Raw genomic sequence first — 22,745 nt, 5'->3', positions numbered from 1 at the left:
CCATTTGGAAAATGCTAGGGAAAAATTCATTTAAAACAAGAAAATGTAACTTTTAAATAATTACCTAAGTATTAATATATTTAAATTATACCTAAAATTGTGAAATGACAATTTTATCTAAATGAATTGCCCTAATATGTATAAGTAATGAGTCATGTAATGCTTCAAGTGATTATTACATGAAATTATATTTCAATAATAGATTAAGTTTAAAAATGGGGTAATTTTAAATGTTTGCTATACTGATGGAAACTGCTAATTCAGTGAGTGGTAATCACATGATGTGGTCATAATTCAAAGACTGCCAGGAGGCACCCTTTGGGCCCCAGTACCATAAACTGGTGAGAAAGACACAAGAAAAAAAGTTTTGCAAAGTCTAGGCTAAGGGAAATACATCAGGTGTAGATTTGACTTCTTAAAGGCAGCACTAGTTTAAAATTCAAAGCCAGTATTCAAATATATGGGGGAAATTTAAGTATGGCTATGACAGGACAAGACAAAGTGGAGAGGGATGGGCAGAAAAATATTTCATCAGATAAATGGTTCATGATGGTCATATAGGACCTCCAACAATACAGGGGAAGTAACTGTAACTCCCAACGTACTCAAGATCCAATATGCTGAGTTCATGGCCCTGAAGTTGAAAAATGCATTGTAAGAAACGACAGAGCTCTAATCTTCACATCCAGCAGAAGATCCCTACAGGAGAAAAGCCTGGTCAGCATTTAAAGTGTGGCAAGGGTTTCGGTCATAGCTCAGCTGTTCAGATTCATCAGACAGTGCAGATAAGAGAAAAAACATAAATTTTGTGAATATTACAAGGGACTTTGTCAAAATTAATACCTTCACAATAATCATGGGAGAGAAACCTTACAAATTCTGTTCACTTAATCACTTAAACAAATCTTAACCTTTAAACTCAGTGCTGTTGGAAAAAAAGCTTAAGAAAAACACAATGCCAAACAACAATTAAAGTTTCTCTAACTCCCACTGAGAATAATTTTCTTCAAAAGGAGATCATTAGGAGGATTAATATATTTAAAGTTTATTTTTATGTACTAAAAAAATGAGTAGGAAAATATATTGTGAAAGGAATAGGGAATAGGAGTAGCTCCTGAGAGACAGGAGAGGTCCAAAAGGGATTGCCAATGAGCTCACTTCTCAAAGGAAGTTTTATAAAGCAAAATCACCAAGTGGATGCAATGTGGGGCAAAATTATGATCAACTAATGAGCTTACAAGTATAGATGCTTAGGTAATATTGATCCAATAGAGAAACAGGTCACATAGCAAGTGTACATGGATGACATCACTAAGCTTGGTGGACAATCTGCAGTCTTAGTCTTGTCTTTACTCGATTTTAGTCTTAGTCTTAGTGAGTGAGAATCCCTAATGAGATAATGGTTTATTTATACCAGAAATCTCAAGAATGAAACCAATAATCTCAAACTTCTATTTATCCTTTAGAGAGATAGGTAAATCTGGCCATTGTGGTTTAATCTAGTCTTGGTGTATTCTCATCTTCTGTGCAGCTCTCCCAAAGGTCTAGCCCTGTCTGATTTGCCTATAATATTTCTATCTACTTTAGCTGTCTATAACAATAGCAACTAATTCCAAGCAAAAAAGAGGAAATGACCTCAGTGACAAGAGACTCCAATTGCTATATAATGGAACAGCACTTAGCAAATAATTTCTCTCTTGAAAGTAGTACAGATTATTTACAAACCACTGAAACGTATTTCAATAAACAGACGCTGAAAGGTAGGTAGTTTCACTTCTTACCTGAATTAATAGTAGGCTTCCAAGGCATACAATTTTGTACTTTAGAAAATTCATAAAATATTACATAATGTAACTTTAAGATCTGTTCCAAAGAGCTGGGGGTTGTATTTCCCTTTTATTATTTGGAAGTTATATATTATCACTACATCATTACCCCTGCCTTCCAGTTCCATGCTTTAGAAGCTATGTGACTAGTGTCTGCTGTCACATTTTAAAATAGTATACTTAAATCACTAATTTTTGGCTCAGTAAATTACCTTCCATGAAAGATCTGCTCTGGATGTGTCCCATCTCTGATAAGCCCTTTTCACACCTTTTGCTGATGCACTGTGAAAATTCTTTTAATGTGAGTCAGGGAACCTGCACTCATTTTAAAAGGGTGGGTCAGGTTTCTCATTTCAGTGCCTGGGACCCTCAGACCCGGCCCAGTGACATTTATCTCAGCAATCCAGAGGAGCACCTAAAAGAGAGACACGGAAACTGGAGATCTCAACTTTGGTTTGTAAATAGGACTTTTAAAATGCAGGACCTGAGTATGACATCTTACACTGATGAGCACCAAACTAAGTTTGTTCATGATGATGGACTTTCTCAGACTATTGAAAGATGATAAAAAGGTACCATGTTTCCCTTCTCTGAGCATTCACACTCTGCTTTTGAAGGTGTCTTATATCTCTACCTCTAATGAATCTTTAAAAAAAATGACAGAATACACTGACATTGTTTTCCTCCTTACCTTCCAATCTCCTTCCTCTTTCCATTTCCCAATGTCAGATACACTTTACAAAATTATTCCAATTAAAGAGCATAACTGAATCACTTGCAGTTTATTTATAGGCTGGAAAACATTTATAATGTAGACTCACTGTAAACTGATAATTGGATCCACTGATTCCAAAAATTTATAGTTTGATAATGCAAATACCTTCACTTCAAATTGAGTAAGTCCATAAAGGAAAATGTTCCTGTAAAAGAAAATTTCAAATGTCTGAAGTTCACGCTTAATTTCTAACTTTACCTCTTCATAGTAGTATATGCTGAGCTCCATGGGTCTTGTTCCCTGCTGTACCTTTCCTTACATATTTGTAACTGAAACACACAAAATACGTGGTGGTAACTTTGAGTTCGTGCATTTTCAAAATACCTTTATTTTGCTCTCAACCCCGTATTAATAGTCTACATGTGTGTTTTGCAGGTTCAAAAGCATTTTCCATCAGACCTTTGAAATTACTGCCCATTCGCTTTAGTGTGTGGCATAACTTTTCAGAAGTCTGGCTAAGCTCTTCTTAGGGAAACTTCTTTTGATCACATTTCCCCAACCAAACAGTGCACCTTATTCTGCAACTCTTCCCCTTAGCAACTGGACACAACATGGGCTGTGTACCCAACTGTGGGTACCGCAAACAACTCTGTCTCTTTCCTAAGCCAGGTGTATTCAGTTCCTCTGCCGTGCTCACCCTACCTGCATCCCTGTCATCCTTCCATAATGATGCACCTTTTGATGTAGTTGGGGGTTAGGAGAGAAAAGAATCCTTTGCCTTTGCATTAAACAAGAGACTATCTCACCTTTTCACTGGCACTTTTCAGAAACTCTTACAATGGTTTACAACAGAAATAAGACTAATATTTTACTTACACATATGCAAAGTAAAAAATTTAACTCTAAAAAGACCCAAGTATTTTCTATTTCCATTCACCCCATAGTTGTATAGGGTATGCATTTGTTCTAACCCTCACCAAATAAAAATAGGTGAGTCATTAGTCAACTTTCAGAACCTGTTTGGCACCACTCATACTAGTCTAAAGAGCAAAACTATTACTCGTCAGAATGATTTGGCCTTTAAGCTAATCATTTGATTTTTGTTCACAAATACTGTCTTACTTTAGAAATATAATTTAGTAACATTGCAATGAGTTTCCTTGGGGAAATGAAGACATTTTTGTTTAAAGTATACTCTCAAAGTTTGTTTGCTCAGTTGTTAAATGTAAGAGTCCTAAAAAACAACAATGCTAGGTTATTAAAGTAGCTAGAGCAATAATCACAAGAAAAGCATGTTGGTGAAATGCTACAAGTTACAGAAAAACACAATGGGCTCTGACACCATGATCTGCTCCAAGCAGAGCTTGTCCACAACTAATGGGACAAGTATCAACATATGTGCTATCACCCTTGTTTTATGTAGATCCAAATGTTTTTAATGGCATAAATTTTCACTCAGTATTTATTAGTGTAGTAATTGCCAAACTTTTTCTGTGGCACAATTGGATACTGTTAAGGGTAACTGGGAAAAACAGTTCCATAGCCTGGTTAAGTTTGGCAAACAACACTGACACTGTACCAGAGAATTACAACATAAATTAGCTTACTGAAAGCTCTAAGAAGCTTATTGTTTTAGTCTGTTCAGACTGATACAACAAAATATCATGATCTGGGTGGCTCACTTTAAAAAATTTCACTCCTCAACAGTTGTAGAGGCTGAGAGGTCCACAATAAAGGCCTAAGCAGGTTTGCTCTCGGCTGAGGGCCAGCTTTCTGGTTCACACATGTCTCTCTTTAAGCTCTAATCTCACAGCTTGGAAAGCGCTAGTGGTCTCTCTCTGGCCTCTTTTATAAAAGCACCAATCCCACTCAAAGGATCATCCAAGGAACTAATCACAGCCCATAGGCCATAAATGACACCACCTTGGGAGTAATCTCAACATCTGAATTTTGGGGGGACACAGAAATTCAGGCCATGCTCCCCACCTATAAAAACATACTATATTTAACAAGGCTCAAATAACTGTGTAATACAGTACTGTATTATTGTACAAATGTACTGGAACATTTTTCTTCACGGCATAGGAACATCCTATAGCACACCATTCTGAAGAACAAGCTGTTGCTACACAAATGGAATCATAACTAAAACTCTAATATGTGTTAAAATTTTTGTTCACAAATGTTTTGTTTTGGGTTTTGTTTTTTGAAACAAGGCCTCACTGTAGTTCAAGGTGGTCTTGAACTCACTATGTAATCCAGGCTGGCCTCGAATTCAGAGTGATACTCCTGTCTCAGCCTCCCAAGTGCTGTGATTACAGGCGTGCACCACCACACACAGCCACAAATGTTTCCAATATAAATTTTCCAGCTAGTAAGGTCATTAAGGGCACTTACTTTTATTGCCATAATGCTTTAAATCTGCTCCAACCAGGCACACCCCCACCACTTGATAGAAACAGTGCTGTCATTGTTATTTTGACATGTTTTGCTAATAACAAAAAAAGTGCCTACCACATACTGATAGCATCCAAGACATATACAACCTAGCTGAAGTCCTGATATAAATTACTATTTTACCCACAAAGGAAAAATATGACTGTGATAGACTTCATTTCTGTAGGAGTTGTATAAGTCAGCTATTTTATTTTTCATTTCTTCAAATATAGATTCTCCACTATCTTTGCACATTAAGTTACTCAGTAAACATGTCGATTACCAATTTCCAATAGCATATACACCATACTACTCACACACAGCACAAAGATTATTAAGTCAGTTTCTTGATACTTCATTGTATCTTTACAATTTTATATATAATTCAGGGGAAAGGAGAAAATAAATTAGGCCTTGGAGAAAAAGGAGGACATATGCTAATGGTTTAAAAGTAATGAATCAATATGTTCACAATGGGGCCATCATGTCTGTCTCATCTGGCAACTTACCACTCAATGGGACAGTCAAGCACATAGCACCAGTCTTTCAAGCCAGCAGGATCATGTTAAAAACAATCCTGATTTGAGAATGAGACCCTTTTGCAGAGGTAAGGGGACTGGTTCTCATTTGTCCTGTTAATGGGCTAGGTCTTTAGCCTCAAATAAAATCTACAGCTATTTTTTTTTTTTAATTATCAAACAGTAGTCGGTTACAAGTTTCAGGAAGTAAGATACATATAATAAGTTCATTTCCTTAACAATTGTCAAATTAAATTCTAGGGATATAGTTCAGTAGAGAAGTATTTACCTAGCATGCATAAGTTCCTGGGTTCAATTTCCAATACTACAAAAAGGAAAAATAAAAGTTCTCAAATTAAAATTAAGGATTACAGTTTCATGCCTAGTTGTGTTTTTCCAACCAGTTCTAAATAGGAAAGAACTGGTGACATAATTCTTGCTCTGTGAAAATACCACACTTAAATAAAAACCTTCAAGATACCAAAATTTGTGAAGCAAAGAATATAAGCAGAACACAAATTACCAAAACAAAAATAAAGCAATATCCTATCAAGGTTTTCAGATTACAAAAAATTTAACTTTATGAGAAATATAGCTTATGATGAGCATATGACCTAGTACATATATATCCTCTATGCCTGTAGATTTGCATAATAAAATTGTAACAAAATGACAACAGAGACTATCAGCTTGTAAATACTTGTATTTCTCTCACTCACAAACAATGTTGTATGAGACGTTACTAGTTTGATATGCATCCATAGGATTAATACTCATATGGATTATAATGTGGAAAGTGCAGAACTAAGTTAAGTTTTATCTGAAAACAAAAGCACACATTTTTTAGATTTAAAAATATTGCACGTAATAAGGTTGCACAAAAATTACTGGCTGGTTTTACAAACAGAATGAGGTATTAGTCAATCTCTAGATAAAGATAAATGCAGAGGAGGAATTACACATACAAACATGAACCCACACAAATTCATAGTAATACCTAGAGTGCCAATAACTAAGACAAAAATGTGAAAAGATGTAAGTAGTTATGATTTCAACCCTATAAAATCAATCATTAGCCAGGGCCTAAACATGTAACAATCTCTTGGCAATATTTCGTGTTTTCTTTTTTCAGTTTAATTGACCAAAAACCCTATCAACATTTTCTGTACCAATTCTGTGGCAAGATAGGGTAAATATCAAATCATCCCTTTCTAAAGCTTTCAGTGGCAATTAACCACTGAATGCTTTCCTTTGCTGACTCAATTACACTTCGTACATATTTAGCAATCCAAGTCACAAATGCTAGAGCATGCAATTTTAAATTAGCAAAGGTTTCACTGCAAAAAAATACTCAAATTCACACAATAACTTTTAAAGTTTAACTTATATATCAAGCAAACTCGATCTATTTTTTTTTTTCTGATGTTAACAAAACTGGCCACATTGATGAGCCTAAGGGAAAATGGGGGGAAAATACTCAGCAGAATAATACATTTTTTTAAAGGACCTTCCCCAATCAAGAAAATAATTAGATTTTTCTCTAATTCACTAGCTGAATGTTGCTGAATCTTTTGAAAAAAATTACGTAATAGTAATACCAAATTTCTGAGTAAAATCATGCACTTGTCAAAATATTTCAGAGAAAACTTTTTCATCAAAGATACCAAGGAAGAGTCAACCAGGTGGATTTAATAAGAACAGAAAAAGGAGGAACTACTGTCCTGAACAGTCAGTGTATGTGGTGACCATATTTCCTCTTCGCTGAGTGACAGTCCTGCAGTGCTTGCTAGATCCATGAAATCTATTTTCAGTCTGTACTGTGTGCTGACTGGTGGAGTCAAAGCCACTAAAAGAAAACATTTTCTCCATATCTTCAAACATGTCATCAAACAATCCCCCTCCAAAAGAAAACTCCTGGAAATGATGCCGCTGTCTACTAGAACCATCTTGCCGTGTCTGGAAGTGATTTTCAAAATGCTTCTTAGATCGAGTATTTTGGTTTTGACCAAAAAAACTAAAGTCTTTAAATAAGTCGTCAAAATTGAAATTAAAGGACTGCTCAAAAGGACTTCCACTCTCTCTCTGTCCTTTACCACTAGTGAAAGCACTGTGTCCCAGTGTATCATACTCCTTTCGCCTACCCGCATCTGAGAGTGTTTCATATGCTGAAAGAGATAAAAATACTTCAGTAACTAAAAGTATTCAAAATTACATATATTGAAACCTCCTAAAACATTTGAGTTCACACAATTCTACATTTTAGGGAAGGATTTCAGGTAAGTAAAAGGAAAATACTACAAACAAAGTTCCTAAAAAAAGGCAGGGACTTCACCTTAACTCACCATTTTATTATTAGTAGTTAGCACATTGATACCTCTAATAAACACCCAGTAAGAATACAGTAAATGAATGCAACCATTACCACAAATAAATATACAAACAACAATTACAGAGTTCTTTAACCTTTAAAATATTTGTGTGAAACTATTACCTGTATTAAACAATTAAATGGTCAAACACTGTATAACCAATTAATAGGAATTAAGATTTTAACCTTACTAGTTGAAGTAAATGTGTAATTCCAACTTCCTGGTCAATTACCATCACCCACCATTAATTATGGTCAGGAGGTGCAATTCAATGTAGAACTACCTTAGCAGTCTAAAGTCAAAATGTGTTTCATGCTTTCCCTTTAAGTTTATACTTGTGGTTTGAAATACAGAACAAATGAATAAGAAATTTTAGAATCTATATTTAATCTACTGAGTAAAATCATTTCATAATTGGTAAAAATTTTGTGTAGCTAAATTTCTTTTTATACAGAAACATGGTTATTTCATTAATAACAGAATGAAATCATGTATTTTAAGCATTTTTAGACTCGTTCATTCATTCAGAAAACAAGACAGTAATTTCGTAATGTCACGGTAAGTAAATCCCCCACCTTCTCATATTCACAAAACCAGTCAGTCTCCTGACTACTAATACTCAAGGGGTGCCAGAAAGAATTATTTACCTTCTGCAATCTCTCGGAACTTTGCTTCAGCATCGGGGCTCTTATTTTTGTCAGGATGATACTTCATAGCTAATTTGTGAAAGGCTTTCTTGATTTGGCGCTCTGATGCTGATTTTGGCACACCTAAGATGTCATAGTAGCTTTTTGAGGCCAGAATTAATTCTGTTATCATTAAAATGCAAATGGCAAAGATGAAGACTGACTGGGGAGTAGCCATTTCTAATATCCTAAAAAAAAAAAAAAAAAGTTTAAAGAATTTTAAGACTTTCTTTTTTTACAAGAAACCTAATAAACCTTCGAGGATATGAGGTTAAAAGAAAAAAAAAACAAAAACACAGTAACAATCACAGTTACATGTCTGTAACCCTAGCACTTGGGAGAATGAGGAAGGATCACTGCGTGAAAGCCAGCCTGGGCTACACAGAAAGTTCAAGTTCAGCCTATCTACATGGTAAGAACCTGTTTCAAAAAACAGAACCAAAGAACCTCCACACTAAGTGACGCATGTAATATCTTACATAATATATCTTATCGTATTGTCAGTCTTAGCACTTGTTTTCCTTTTCTTTTCTTTTTTTTAAAGACAAAATCTTGCTATGTAGCTTCCGCTGGCCTGGATCTTGCAGCCATCCTCCAGCCTTGGCCTCCACTTAGCACTTGTAATTAAGGTTTGCTAACTGAAACCTAGTTTAATTGAAATGAAAACTGAACTGGTACTTTCTCAAAGAAGAAAATTTCTATTAATTTAAACATCTTGGGCGACTAAAGCAATACATTTTTTTCCCCTGAAAAACTAAACATATTACCCCTACAAAATATTTTCGTGTTTGTTCTTTGAGACAGGGTCTTTGAGACAAGTTCTACCTTGAACTCCCCACCATCCTCCTGCCCAGGATCCTCCTGCCTCAGACTCTGCTTACAGATGTGCACCACCAAGCCTTGCTAACAGAAAATGAATTCTTGAAAGGATTATTTAAAATAAAGAAAGGAAAACTACACTTAAAGTATTACTTAGATTTTTTTCAACTGTGCTTGCTTATAATGGGGTCTTCAGTATTTGTCAAAAACCAGTTAGTGAATATTGTATGTCTTCTGTGTGTTTGCCCAAAGTATTTTATGGAAATGCAAAGCCAACAAAGACGTTTCTCAGTTTGGCTGACTCCTATTTGCTCTTAAGAAGGTTAACACAATTTGGGAGCTATAAAATCTGCATAAATGTAAGATCCGAAAACCAAGAAGTATGAATAAATAAGATCTGCTTAAAACTCACAACACAGTTTAAATCAAGCATGGTGACTAACGGTTTTTTTTTTTTTTCGTTTTTTTTTTTATCGGTACCAAGGATCAAACTCATGACCGAACACTTGCAAGGCAGGCACTTATGCCGCTGAGCTAAATCCCCAGCCCCCCATGGTGACCAAGGTAGTCCCAGCACTCAGGAGGCTCAGGCAGGAAGATATGAGTTCGAGGCCAATGTGCGCTGCACAGTGAGTTCAAGCCTAGACTGAACTACGCAGTCTCAAAAAAAAAATTACGATTTCTACTAAGGCTGACAGAAAAAAATTTTTTTGTACTTTAGAGAAGTTGAGTCATACTTTCAAACTTCTCAGTAATGTACTTAAAATACTTATCTATAACTTTTAATTTAGAATTGAACTTAAATCCTTGATACTACATATTTAATAAATGCAAGGCTAACGGAGTGATCTTGTTGTTGAATAGTGTACCTCAAGAGTCCTCACTAACTTATGATGATGACACAGGCTGACGAAAAGACACTAGGGTTTGGGGAAACTACCTTTCCCTCCTGTGGGATTTTCTGAGAGTAATTAGTAGGTGTATTTTTTTTTTTTCTTTTCCAGAGTTACTCATAGTTGCCGATACCAAGGGTCAAGCACAACCTCCTCCTCGTTTAAAGAACGCCAACGGAGCGTGTCCAAGGCAGCTGCAGTCACAGCAGGTCGCTCCCCATCAAAGGGCGGGTCTACACGCGACAAGCGCCTGCCTGGCGGAATAAACTCAACTGCCACGGTTGCAGAATCAATGCCTACTTTTTAGAAGGCTAACTTTCCCTTGAATCTGGCTTGTCGTTTCCAGGCAGGACTCGCTGGACGGCGGGCTGGGTTCGCTTCCCGGGAGACCCGCGCCCCAACGCGCCCGACCCGAGGGTCCAGGCCACCGCCCGAGCTCCCCTGCGCCCCACAAGGCTAGTTCCCAACCCGACCTCAAAATCACTGTCCCGCTCCCGGCCACCTCTCCCCGTGCCCCGCGTCAAGGAACGGGGCCGGAAGCCTCGCGGCGACCGCGACGGACACCGACGCCAAATCGGCCCACAGACAAAGACCGCGGAGCAGGGACACCCCGAACCCCACTCTCCGCGAACTGTCCCGGCCTCACCCGCACCGCACCCTCCGGGCGCGGCTCCAACTCCACCGAGCCGGGGCACCGGCCGGTCTCTGGGGGCCCGACTCCTTACCCTGGCCTTCGCAGTCTCTACGGGCCGTTGCGCGCCCCGCTGCAGCTTCCACGGTGACCTAGCGCTTCCAGCTCCGGCGCGGACACTGCGCCCCTCCGCTGCCGGCTCCCCACGGGCGGGCGTTTAGCCTCGGGCGCCACCGCCTCAGGAGATGACCTACACGAAACGCTTTCCCATTGGCTCTCACCTCCCACCTGACCCTAGCGCCCTACGCGCACGTGGAAAACTGTTGTTGCCGTTCTGCCCGCGCGTCACTTCCGGCCCCACCGCCAAAGGGGCGGTGCTAAAGCCCGCGGAGGCGGAAGTTACACGCTACTTCCGGCGTTCGTCCTCTGGGTCGGTTCTCAGCGCAGGCGCCGTGGCTCCTGGGGCCCGAGACGTGCAGCTCCTCCTCAGCTAGGAGGGCTCTGTGAGGCTCGGTTGTCCCGGGTCCTTGCATAAGTGATGCCCCGCTATTGCGCAGCGACTTGCTGTAAAAACCGCCGGGGACGAAGCAATAAAGACCGGAAACTGAGCTTTTACCCGTAAGTTGTCGCCTAGGCAGAGGCCTACCTACGAGTGTCTTCTGTCAGGCCTGGAAACCAGCCCTGTGCTCCTGGAGGCTGACCGCAGCGCAGGACACCGGCCCTTAAGTTCTGTGTGTCTCTGGTCGCTAGGCTACTGGCCAGGCACAGGTGCCTGTTCGGGTTTTAGCAGAGTTAATAGTTTCCGCCGTGCTGGTGATTTCCAGAGCTTTTTCCTCACCTCACTTGACCTCATTTCATCGAATGACATTAAGCAGCATTTAGGTTAAAACTCCCTCAAACCTGCCAGGTAGGAAGGTGCATTCATAAGTTCCATGCCTTGTCGCATAGGAATACTTTCATCGCATTTTTCTTCTGAGCAAATCGAAGCCAGGAAGATCGAATCACCGACGACCGACCTTGAAAGTTTTGTGTCACAGCTAAAATTATCACCCGTGTCCTGTTCAGAGATGTACATAGCCTTCATTAGTGCAAAAAATAGGGTACGATTCAGAGTGACTAGGACCACGAAATACTTCCATGAAATTACAGGAGTACTGATACTTAATGTAGAAGAACAGGGAAGTAGTGGTGTAAAGAGTCTGCACTCCAAGACCACACCAACTTCAAATCATTGTTCCATTACTTTGTTTTGGAATGAAAAATATTTAGGCTCTCGGTGCCTCGTATGTTTCATACGTTAACAGGACATGTTAGTAGAACTTACTTTGAGCTAACTGTTTGAAGAGATAAAGCAGTACTGACTGGAGGTACATGATTAATGTATATGAAAAACCTGAGGGGGGAAATATTTAAAATACGCCAATGTTTTTTCTTGTTTTTTGTAAAATCATTTCATTTAAAATTAAACTGGTTGTCTTTGACTTTCTTTAAGTATTTACTAGTTAGGTTGTGAATCCAGTTTAACTTTAAACCTGAAGCTGTCATTCACTAATGGTTCAGCAGCTTTCCATTACTTTCCATTAGCCTACATGGTTGGGGGAGGGGCTGTATGATCCTAAATAATTAACACTATATGGCAGTATATCAAGGATTGTCCCCTTGAATCCCTTTCACAAGATAGATTTTTAGGAAAAAAATAGGCAATAGGTAAGTATATGCTATTACATTAATGGTTGTAGCTCTGAGGTGGTTTGTAGCAAAAGATCATGTTGAACTAATTTTCACATCTATTTGGCCCTGCACTGACAGATCATAATCACACAGTAAAAAAAAAAAAAAAAAAAATTTTTTTTTTTTTTTGAGACAGAACCCGTCTATGTTGTTCAGGCTGGCATGGGCTCCTTATGTAGCCCAAGCTGATTGGCTCCTGGGGAGCCTCCTGCCTCAGCCTCCTGATTGTGGGGATTACATGCTGCACCACCTTGCCTGGCTAAAAGTCTTTTTGATTAACCTCTGGGGACCTTAGAGTTACTATATTTAAGGAAAAAGCCATATTCATAAAAATTAATTATTAAAAGTTTTTTTCTCACATATGAATTTTCAGTGGTTTTTATTTTATGGATTTTTAAATTACCTATGTAATTCACATATTAAAAATATAGGGATCTTTTTCTCCTCTAATAGCACCAAACTTTAAGAACTGAATTTGCTTATGTTAAAATTGTAGCAACCAATTACTGAATTTAGTCATTCAGTAAATATATGCATATAGTATCCTATTATATTGTGATAATCTTAGGTATTTTGGAAGAATTGCATAATTAACAAATTGCATCTCTATAAAGCTACTAACTTAGTCAAGAAATATATTCCAAGCAATTTCTTAAAACATTCATCTGTTGAGGAAATAGTGTAGTATACTTACCAACAAGGATATTCACATATAATTTTTTATGGTATGATAACTTAGCATATAGATAAAATGAAATTTGCAAATCACATTCTTATGTATGAATTTGTGTTTAAAAAGCATTATTATAAAAGATACAGTCTCATTTTAGATTTACCAAGAAGTTTAATTTAATTCTTTTCATTTTTAAATGAATTTGCTGGTTATGCCTGAAATACTTAAACCCAAGTTTTTTATTTGCTAGGTTAAAAGATTTTCAAAACATACTGTTTCCAAGATGAAAACTTGCAATGATGGATCATTTGATTTTTCCACATAATAGTATCAGTGTTAAAAATTGTTTGCTATATAACACTGACTCTTTTCCCTACAGTCTTACATACTTTACAATATTTACGGGGGAAATCTACTTACTACAAGCATAAACTATAAGTTTGAAATGAGAGGCAATGTATAACAGCTACAATTTGTATGAGAGATTTGATAGAAAATTATAATGCTGTATAATAAAAATAGAACACAAGCCACATGAGTAATTTAAAATTTTCTACTAGCCCCCCAAAATAAAAAAAGAACTTAATTTTAATTTTTTTAAAATTTAACCCTATACACACCCCTAAAAATGGGAGTTATGTAATATATATATTCAGCTGTATTCTTTAGAAAATCATCAAATGAAATATAAGTCACTATCAACAGATATTCAGTATACTTTTTGGTTTTGTTTTGAGACAAGGTCTCACTGTGTAGTCCAAACTGGCCTTGAACTCTATGTAGGCCAGGGTGGTTTCAAACTCATGGCAATCCTCCTGCCTCAGCCTCCCAAGTGCTGGAATTATAGGCATGTAGTGTACTTTAAATCAAATTTATTTCTAGAGTTAAGAATTTTTTTCTACCAAATTGTGCCATAATCCAATGTTATCTAAATATATACTACTACATTGCAGTATGCTAGAGCCACCTTTAAATCCAGGTTATTGTCAGTATAGGAACAAAATAAGTGAGAACTGTCTTGCCTTTGCCTTTTATATTTGCTTTGCTTCTGGTAAAACATGAGTATTTTTTTTAAACATGTTTATTTCTTTTCTTGCTTCGAAATTCCTTTTTTAGAACTTCAGAGTTCCTAGTCTGAGGTTTACAGAAGTCAAGAAATATTAGACTAAGTTACATATAGGTGGAATTGAAATTGATGCCAATAAAGAGAATGAAATATTAGTAATTTTTTAATTATTCATTTTATTCAGTCAAACCATTTGTTTGAATTGTTTCCTTACATTAAAAATATTAGAATCAATAACCTAAAGCTTGATGCTGCCTAAAATTATAAACAATAAACCATTTCACTTGTGTAATTAGTATGGAATTAGTATGAATGAGAATCTTAATTTATACAAACTCTTTTCTACTTCTGTTTGCTACTTCTTGTTTGTTATACAACACAATAAAAGTGGAACATGATCCATAAAAAAGAATGGATTTTATGCTTCGCAGGAATATATATTTCACTTGAAAGATAATGGGCTATATCACTTGAAAGATGATGAGCTGGTCTCAGACAAAATCACTGGCTAAGTATTGTATCTTAGTCTTTAGAGGTGATGGGGTAGTTCTCATGAACATGCTCTTATTTGATAAAGATAGCTGCTTTGCCTTTGCAACACTTGACAAAACACCTAAAGATATAGGCCTGGCGTGTGGCAAAATTATAAAAAACATAGTAAAGTTTTTCTTTATTTTTATTTTCAGGTTTCCTCTACATGACAAAGAAAGACTTGAAAAATGGTTAAAGAATATGAAACGGGATTCTTGGGTTCCCAGTAAATACCAGTTCCTGTGTAGTGACCATTTTACTCCTGATTCTCTTGACATCAGATGGGGTATTCGTTATTTAAAACAAACTGCAATTCCAACAATATTTTCTTTGCCTGAAGACTGTCAGGTATTGGAGTTAGGGGTGGAGGGTTAGGTTGAACAGGGTGGCACACTTTAAGGGCAGATTACAAGGTGGCAGGTGATAAGGTAGAATAAGCAGGCAAGATCTTTTGGGAAAATAGATATTGAGACTAAGGAGCACTAATTTTTGCTGTTGTTTAAAGTGTGATAACTTATAAAATTGTGAAACAGTTTTAAAAGAACCAGAAGGTAGCACATTATGCATCACAAATTATTAACAAAGAGTTAATTTTTAACTGGTCATTTGAATGATCTGAAATGTTTTTGTCATATTAACAGGCTGCATGTTTCTTTTAAAACATAAGATATATTTGTTATATACATAGAATTTTTTTTAGGTAAATAAATTTTGCTGGCCAATATACTGCTCAAAATTATAATTGAACAGCCAGTACTAATAAGAGAATAAGCTGATAAGGGTGTCTTTTTTAGAATTTGAAAATATTATTTTCCAGGGAAAGGACCCTTCCAAAAAAAAATCTCAGAAGAAAAAATTGGAAGATGAGACCAAAATATGTCCAAAAGCCAAGTCAGAAAAATCATTTTCCTTAAATGAGGCAAAGAAAAATACAAGTAACACAGATGTGCTCCCTAAACATGCAGAATTACTTCATTCATATGTCCTGGTGAATCCACCAGCTCCAAAAACAGGAAATACGCAAAATAATATATTAACTCTTAATCTAATTAAACAAGATACCAAAAAAACACAATCTACCTTGAAAGCATCAGTCAACCAAGATTTAAGTGAAGGTGGTTTTCACACATCTTTTGAGAATCGAAATTCTGCAACTATTACTTTGACAACTTCAAATGCAGAAGGTATTCAGCACCCTTTGGAAACCCAGGAAGTGCTTGAAATAACTACCAATCATCTTAATCCAAATCTTACAAATAATTCCATGGAAATTAATTCACAAGAAAGTCCGTTCTTATTCAGCACAATCAACCCAGCAGTTGAAGAATTAAACACAAGCAAAGAATCTCTTATTGCCATTTTTGTACCAGTAGAAAATTCAAAACCTGTTGTTAATTCTTTTATACCAATCCAAAAAGAAACCATGGAAATGGAAGACATAGATATTGAAGACTCCTTATTTAAGGATGTAAATCATGGGGCAGAAGTCTTACAAATTGATCATTCTTACTGCAGACAAGACATAAATAAGGAACATTTATGGCAAAAAGTTTCTAAGTTACATTCAAAGATAACACTCCTTGAGCTACAGGAACAAAAAACTCTAGGTAGGTTAAAGTCTTTAGAAGCACTTGTAAGCCAGCTAAAACAGGAAAACTGGCTATCTGAAGAAAATGTCAAAATTATAGAAAACCATTTTATAACATATGAAGTCACTATGATATAAAGAGGTTTATAATTTTAAAAATTACATGTAATGGAAATTTTCCTTGTAAAGTCCTCATTTTAATGAAGCTACAAAAGTACTCTGTCATGAACTATATCTAATTTTGAAAATGCACATTAATAACACTAAAGTTTGAGAGTTACGGGACTGAAAAAAGTTTTATTACTTGATAATTTCCCAATAAATTTAAAATATTAGTGAATAATAGAATTTGGTCATAAGATAAAAGAACTAAGATATGGTTGAAGCAACCCAGAATAGTAGCAGTTTAGGTTTCACCACTGATACATGATAAGCACTTTATTATGATTGAATTTCAAACCCTAATCTGTAAAACAGGCATTTATGAGATTGTTTGTTTTTAAGTCAGGGTCTCACTGCGTAGTCCAGGCTGACCTTAAACTCATTATGTAGCCCAAGCTGGCCTCCAACCTCAGTAATCCTCCTACTCAGCCTCCCAAATGCTGGTATTACAGGCATGTACCACCACATCCAGCAAATAATGAGTTTTTTGGGCTGGGGATTTAGCTCAGCGGCATAAGCGCCTGCCTTGCAAGCGCTCATTCATGAGTTTGATCCCTGGTACCGATAAAAAAATACATAAATAATGAGTTTTTTGTGTCTTGAAATTTCTGTCTGGTTTTGTTTTGGAAACAAGGTCTTCCTGTGTAGTTCAGCCTGGCCTTGAACTCACTATGTAGTCAAGCTGGCTCCAAATTCCTGGCAATGCTCCTGCCTCAGTCTCCGAAGTGCTGGGATTACAGACATGTATCACCACACCTAACTTTATTCTCTTTCTATTAAAATACTTTCATTAGAACAATTTTCTTTTTTTAACTTTTATGTTCTTTATTAGTACATATTTGTCATACCTGTTGATGTTGAACATATTCAGTATATAACAGGTTTTCTATAAAATACTTACAAAATAGTAGAAGTGGAATAGGATTTATATTAGAGTATCCTCAGTGTTTATTTAATTTTGTATTTCTTGAACTTTTGGTGTATAATTTTATATATATATATATATATATATAGCAAAATACTGATATAATTTTATTTCACTTGAATTCAGCTCATAAGAGAGGTACTTTAAACTTGAAAGTATATTTCCATACTTTATATATAGTTGACCATAATGGATAGCTATGTAAGTTTAACATCTTTATAAAATTATAAACCAAAAATTCTAATGTTCATTTTAAATACATACAAATATATTTTAGAAATCATAGTTTATTTCATTATAGATACAGCTTTTAAACTATATGCCCATCATTTTATAAATCCCAAAATAATATTACAAATTCTCATTTAAGTATATTTTATTAAAGTTATGAGCAAAAAATTATAGATAAGTGGTGATGACTTAGGAAGACAAAGTTACTCTCTTAGAAAAGAGGTTTGATTACATAAATATAAATACTGTTTATATATGCATGACTTTAAGAAAGATAAATGTAAAACAGACTTCTGGTAACACAAATGTGAAAAATTGATGTTATATAAGTTCCCCGAAACTTGGTAGTCAATAAAGTATATTCTTGCCTATAATGTTAAACAGGTTCCTATCATTTGATTCTTAATTTCCTTGTGTGTTAAATGAAAAATACTATTCTATGTCTTAATGCTATTGCAAATTGTAAAAGTTAATAAACAGTTTTTGAGCCTGGAAAATAGGAGGTGCTCAATAAGCATTAGTTAACTCTGAATGCAAATAATTATTATTTTGTAGATGCATTGCAATTATTTTTTACCTATCTGTTTCTTCCAGTGAACAAAATTAAGTAATGTTATTTGACAGTATGTCAGCTAATTGTAAAACAATTAGTGGTGTCTTTATAAGGTGACCATGGGGGAGGGATGACTTTTAAGTATTCTCATGTTGCGTTTTGTTATTACTTAAATAGCACCAATGAAAAGATGGTAACCTTAAGTCACTGTAATGTAATATTTCAACTCAGTTCTTAGCAATGTACATAACTAATTTCGTTTGTTTAAATTTAGGTTCTCCAAGAGTAATTTATGTACCTGGCTGTATTTTTGTTAAACTTGATAAATCTAAGTAAAAGGTATTTTCTTTGACATTGTATAATCAATTAAGAATGTTCTCAGCCTAACCCAGTTAACCTCAAGACCACATCCTATGTTGGTTACTTTTCTGTTGTTGCTGAGACAAAATACCTGACACCCAAAATGATGGAAAGGAAAGGTTTCTTTAGCTCACACTTTTGGAGGTTTCAGTCTGTAATTAGCTGGCTCCAAGGCAAGGTGGCATGGCAGAGGAGCAACAGTTCACTGCAATGGCATATACCAAAAGCAACACTAGCTAAAAGGGAGGAGCACAGAGAGAAGACTCTTTCCCTTATGTTGTATGTAGGCTACACTTGCTTAGATGTAGCACTCACACCTATAATCCCAGCATTGGGCCATGAATCAATTATGGACTCTAGAAGCCTGCATCCCTGACTGCATGAGGCGTTGAGGAGACAGCCAGACACAAACCATAACACATACAGATGCTGGCCTGCTTTGTTTCTGATTTGGACTACTACAGGAATCTGTTAAATAATCTTAGCTGTTTTCAGTCTTTCTCCTCTGCATCATCCTAGATTTTGCCATCAGCTTTTTACCTAAACAACAGATCTAACTCTTATCACCACCTACCATTTAACTTTTGTAGCTCAGGTACCTCAAATTACTCTCTAGTACATTTAGAATAAAACCAAATTGTTATTATTGTCTCTGTCATCCTCTAGGATTATGTTTAGCTGTGTTTTACACTGGATTTCTTAGCATTTCTCAAAAGACTTAGACATCTGTCCCTCTGTTTACAGCTTATTTTTTTCTCTGAACTGAACCATTACATCAGAATTATACTTCAACACTGGTAGAATTTTAATCCTATTTTACAGTCAAAATTGATTCTTTTGTGCCCTATTATACTTTTAGAGCACTATAATACCATCTGTTGTATTTTATGTGTCATGATAATATCTATGTTGCCTCTGACTAGATTGTAATTTTTTTTAAAGAATTTACCGATACGCTGCTCTTAGTGTGACCTTTCTCTTCCTGCATAGCTTCCTGAGTCATTTGACCACAATAAAGTGACTATCAGTTCCAAACTTGGCCCTTAAAGTGGCCTGGTTTCCTTTCCTCTTGGAATACTTCCTCTCTTAGGTTCTGTGATTACCTAGAAATCATACTGGAAAATCCCATACTACCTGTACAGGCTCTGAAGAAAGACATTTGACATGAGTAAAGATGCTGTGTTGGAATCAGATCCTCAAGATCCAGCTGCTTGCTCAAATAATTAAATACAGCATTGCCATATTACCCAGAAAATCTACCCCTAGGTAATACACCTTAGAGAAATGCAAACTTACGTCTGCACAGAAACTTGTACTATAGCAGGATTATTCTTAGCATCCAAAAAATAACCCAGGTGCCCATCAACTGATAAATCAAGAAACAATGTGACATACCAATACAATGGAGTATTTATTTGGCCCTTCAAAAAAAAAAAGATGCTCTCATACTTCAACAAGGATGAACCTGGATGTAAAAGACACATACTTCATTTATATGAATTGTTCAGAATAGGCAAGTTCATAGAGAAAGATAAGTGGTTCGTTCCCAGGTCAGAGGTGAGAAGAAAATGAGAAGTGATTGCTTTATGGGTATGGTGTTGCTTTGAGGGTAATGAAATGTTCTAGAAGTAAAAGCAGTGATGTTTGCACAACTTTAAAATTGTTAAATTGTATACTTTTTTTGGTACTGGGGATTGAACTCACAACTTTGTATATATGATAAATTTTATAGTATGTGATAATCTCAATAAAGTTTATAGATAAAAAAGACTCAGCTGCTGTAGATAATACCTGATGTAGGAGAAGCGTCATTTATCTGAGTATTTTCAGATTCCTTAAATTGTGACCAAAGTAAAATATTTGCTTTAAGCTAAAGTTTTGAGATGAGAAGCAACAGATAATCAAAGCTATCCCTTCTCTGTGTTTGCTTCATTCTTGCTCTGATGTAGTGATTCTGTAAAACCTTCAACAATATTGCTTTTTCCTCTGTTCTCACTTACCTGAACTCGTTCCTAGTTGAACTTAAAACCCACTTTCCCTAATGTTAGGAGCTGGAGAAACAAACTGACCCTGAGTGGGCCCAGTGGTGTTACTGCCTTTCTCTAAGAAATTCATAACCCTACTTTGAAATTCTCACTCACACTCCTCTTGCCTTTCTCCTCTTCCCCTTTTTCCTACTATTCCAAACAGAATCTCATAATATGCTTCATTGAAAAAATAAACTCACTACCATCCCAAAACATTTTGCAGCTTTAATCTCCAGCATGTATTTGGAGATGGGCCTTTAGGTAGGAATTTACACCACGATAGATTAGGCACTTATAGGAAGAGATGCCGTAGAGCTGCTCTCTGTTCTATGTGAGAACACCGCAAGAAGGCAGCCATCCACAACTGAGAAGAATTCCGTCATGAGAACCTGACTGCCTCTCTGTAATCTCAGACTTCTAGCCTCCAGATTGAAAATAAAAATTTCCGTTGTTTAAGCCATTCAGTCTATGGTATTTTGTTGTACCAGCCCGAGCAAAGCCACCTATGTAACCTAAAACAATGTAGTTTGAATAAAATAAATCTACATGCATCAAAATGTCATTCATAGTATAGTTCTGAGAAACCTTAAGGACCTAAGAACAATCCATCACTATTCTGTTACCAACATATAAGTGGTTTGGTTCCAAATCTCCAAAGTTTAGGTCTTGGATAGTAGCATAAAACAAAAATAGTGTCTGTTGTCTAATATAATAAACCTTTGTTCTCTTCCATCGTTACAGAATTTATTCATTTACTACCCCCTCCATGAATCCTGCATCTTCAAGTAATAGAAACATTTTCTTCTCATATTAGTGAAAACTCATTCCTTAAAAGAGACATTCTTTTTCAAGCTTCTGTTCTGTTTTTCACTCCCTCGATCACACACCCTTATGCCAAGGTGTTGACTCTACCTTGTGTATCTTTTCTGTTCAATTTGTTGAAGTGTTAGCTTTTCCATGTATAACTGTCCCTCTTCAGCATTGTAATGCAGAACTATATTTTTGCCGGTATTGTACATATTTCAAGAGTTTAAGTTGCATATATTCAACAAATGAAAATATAGTGACATTCACCCTAGAAACTAGAACTGAGATCCTAAAAGGTATGCACTTTTAAAAGTTTTATTTTAACTTAAATAATTTCTACAAATTATCCCGGATGAACTTTCCACATACTATTCCTTTTTCATGACTTCGACTGCAGTGCTTAGGAGAATTAAAATACTGAAACTACTTGTTTGTTTTGTTTTTCTTAGTACCAGGGATTGAACTCATGACCTCATGCTAGCCAAGCAGACACTTAGACCACTGAGCTAAATCCCTGGGCCCTGTGAAACTACTCTTTTATTCCCTGGTACCTATATAGACACTACCAATTAACACATTTTTTATTTTTTATTCAAAACATTCCATTGTTTTAAGAAAATATATGACAAAAAATAGGAGAATGTATCTAAAACTGTAAGTAGTCCATAAAAGTGTGGGAAATTTTTATGCATTGATGAAGTAGACTTTTTAAAGATGTGCTGAGTTGCAAACAGATTTTGCCCATGAAGCAATATTTTTGTCTTTACAAATGACGTAAATATGATTATTTTCATCTTAGCCATTGAAGCTTTTGCAGTTCTTTTTCTTTTGAAAGATGACTTTGGGAGTATTGCTTCCCTTTCCATTTCATTAAAGAGTTTGAAAAATTGCATCATTACGTCTTCTGTAAATCATTTGTAGAATTCAGCTGTGAATCTGTCAGTGCCTGGGCTTTTCTTTTTTGACAGTTTTTATATTTTCAATTTCATGATCTGAATTTCTGCAGGATTTATCATGATCTCACTTTTCATTCTTAACTGCATGGATTTGAATGTTGTTAGTTTTAAGAGGGTTGGTTTTGGTTTTGGTTTTTTGAAGCAGGTGCTCACTATGTAGTGCGAGCCGGACTTGAACTATTTTTTATTTGTTTTGTTTTTTAACTTTCATAGCTGGGGCTGCCCTTGAACTCACGGCAGTC

The 22,745-nt window shown here is 36.1% G+C and overlaps 2 protein-coding genes across 3 annotated transcripts; one reads left to right on the top strand and one right to left on the bottom strand.

Annotated features, from left to right (window-relative positions):
- Window positions 1-6,180: 6,180 nt before the first annotated feature.
- Window positions 6,181-11,180, bottom strand: Dnajb9 (DnaJ heat shock protein family (Hsp40) member B9). The gene is made up of 3 exons (XM_003469874.5): window positions 10,988-11,180; window positions 8,512-8,738; window positions 6,181-7,660 (listed from the first exon to the last, which is right to left on the bottom strand). Exons 2-3 carry the CDS (start codon window positions 8,726-8,728, stop codon window positions 7,209-7,211), a joined length of 669 nt encoding a protein of 222 aa, XP_003469922.1. The 5' UTR covers window positions 8,729-8,738; window positions 10,988-11,180; the 3' UTR covers window positions 6,181-7,208.
- A 119-nt stretch (window positions 11,181-11,299) lies between these two features.
- On the top strand, window positions 11,300-21,200 carry Thap5 (THAP domain containing 5). 2 transcript variants are annotated; one of them, XM_063238662.1, is made up of 3 exons: window positions 11,300-11,511; window positions 15,050-15,180; window positions 15,712-15,969. In XM_063238662.1, exons 1-3 carry the CDS (start codon window positions 11,432-11,434, stop codon window positions 15,759-15,761), a joined length of 261 nt encoding a protein of 86 aa, XP_063094732.1. In that variant the 5' UTR covers window positions 11,300-11,431; the 3' UTR covers window positions 15,762-15,969. The 2 variants fall into 2 exon arrangements, with proteins under 2 accessions (XP_063094732.1, XP_003469923.1); XM_003469875.5 differs by having other exon boundaries at window positions 11,304-11,511; window positions 15,050-15,242; window positions 15,712-21,200.
- Window positions 21,201-22,745: the final 1,545 nt, after the last annotated feature.

This window comes from Cavia porcellus, unplaced genomic scaffold (assembly GCF_034190915.1).
Source record: "Cavia porcellus strain 051 isolate PalLab524CR breed Dunkin Hartley unplaced genomic scaffold, mCavPor4.1 scaffold_2, whole genome shotgun sequence".
Taxonomy (NCBI): Eukaryota; Metazoa; Chordata; class Mammalia; order Rodentia; family Caviidae; genus Cavia; species Cavia porcellus.
The sequence above is the reverse complement of the archived record's forward strand: the minus strand, read 5'-3'. Positions and strand labels throughout refer to the sequence as shown.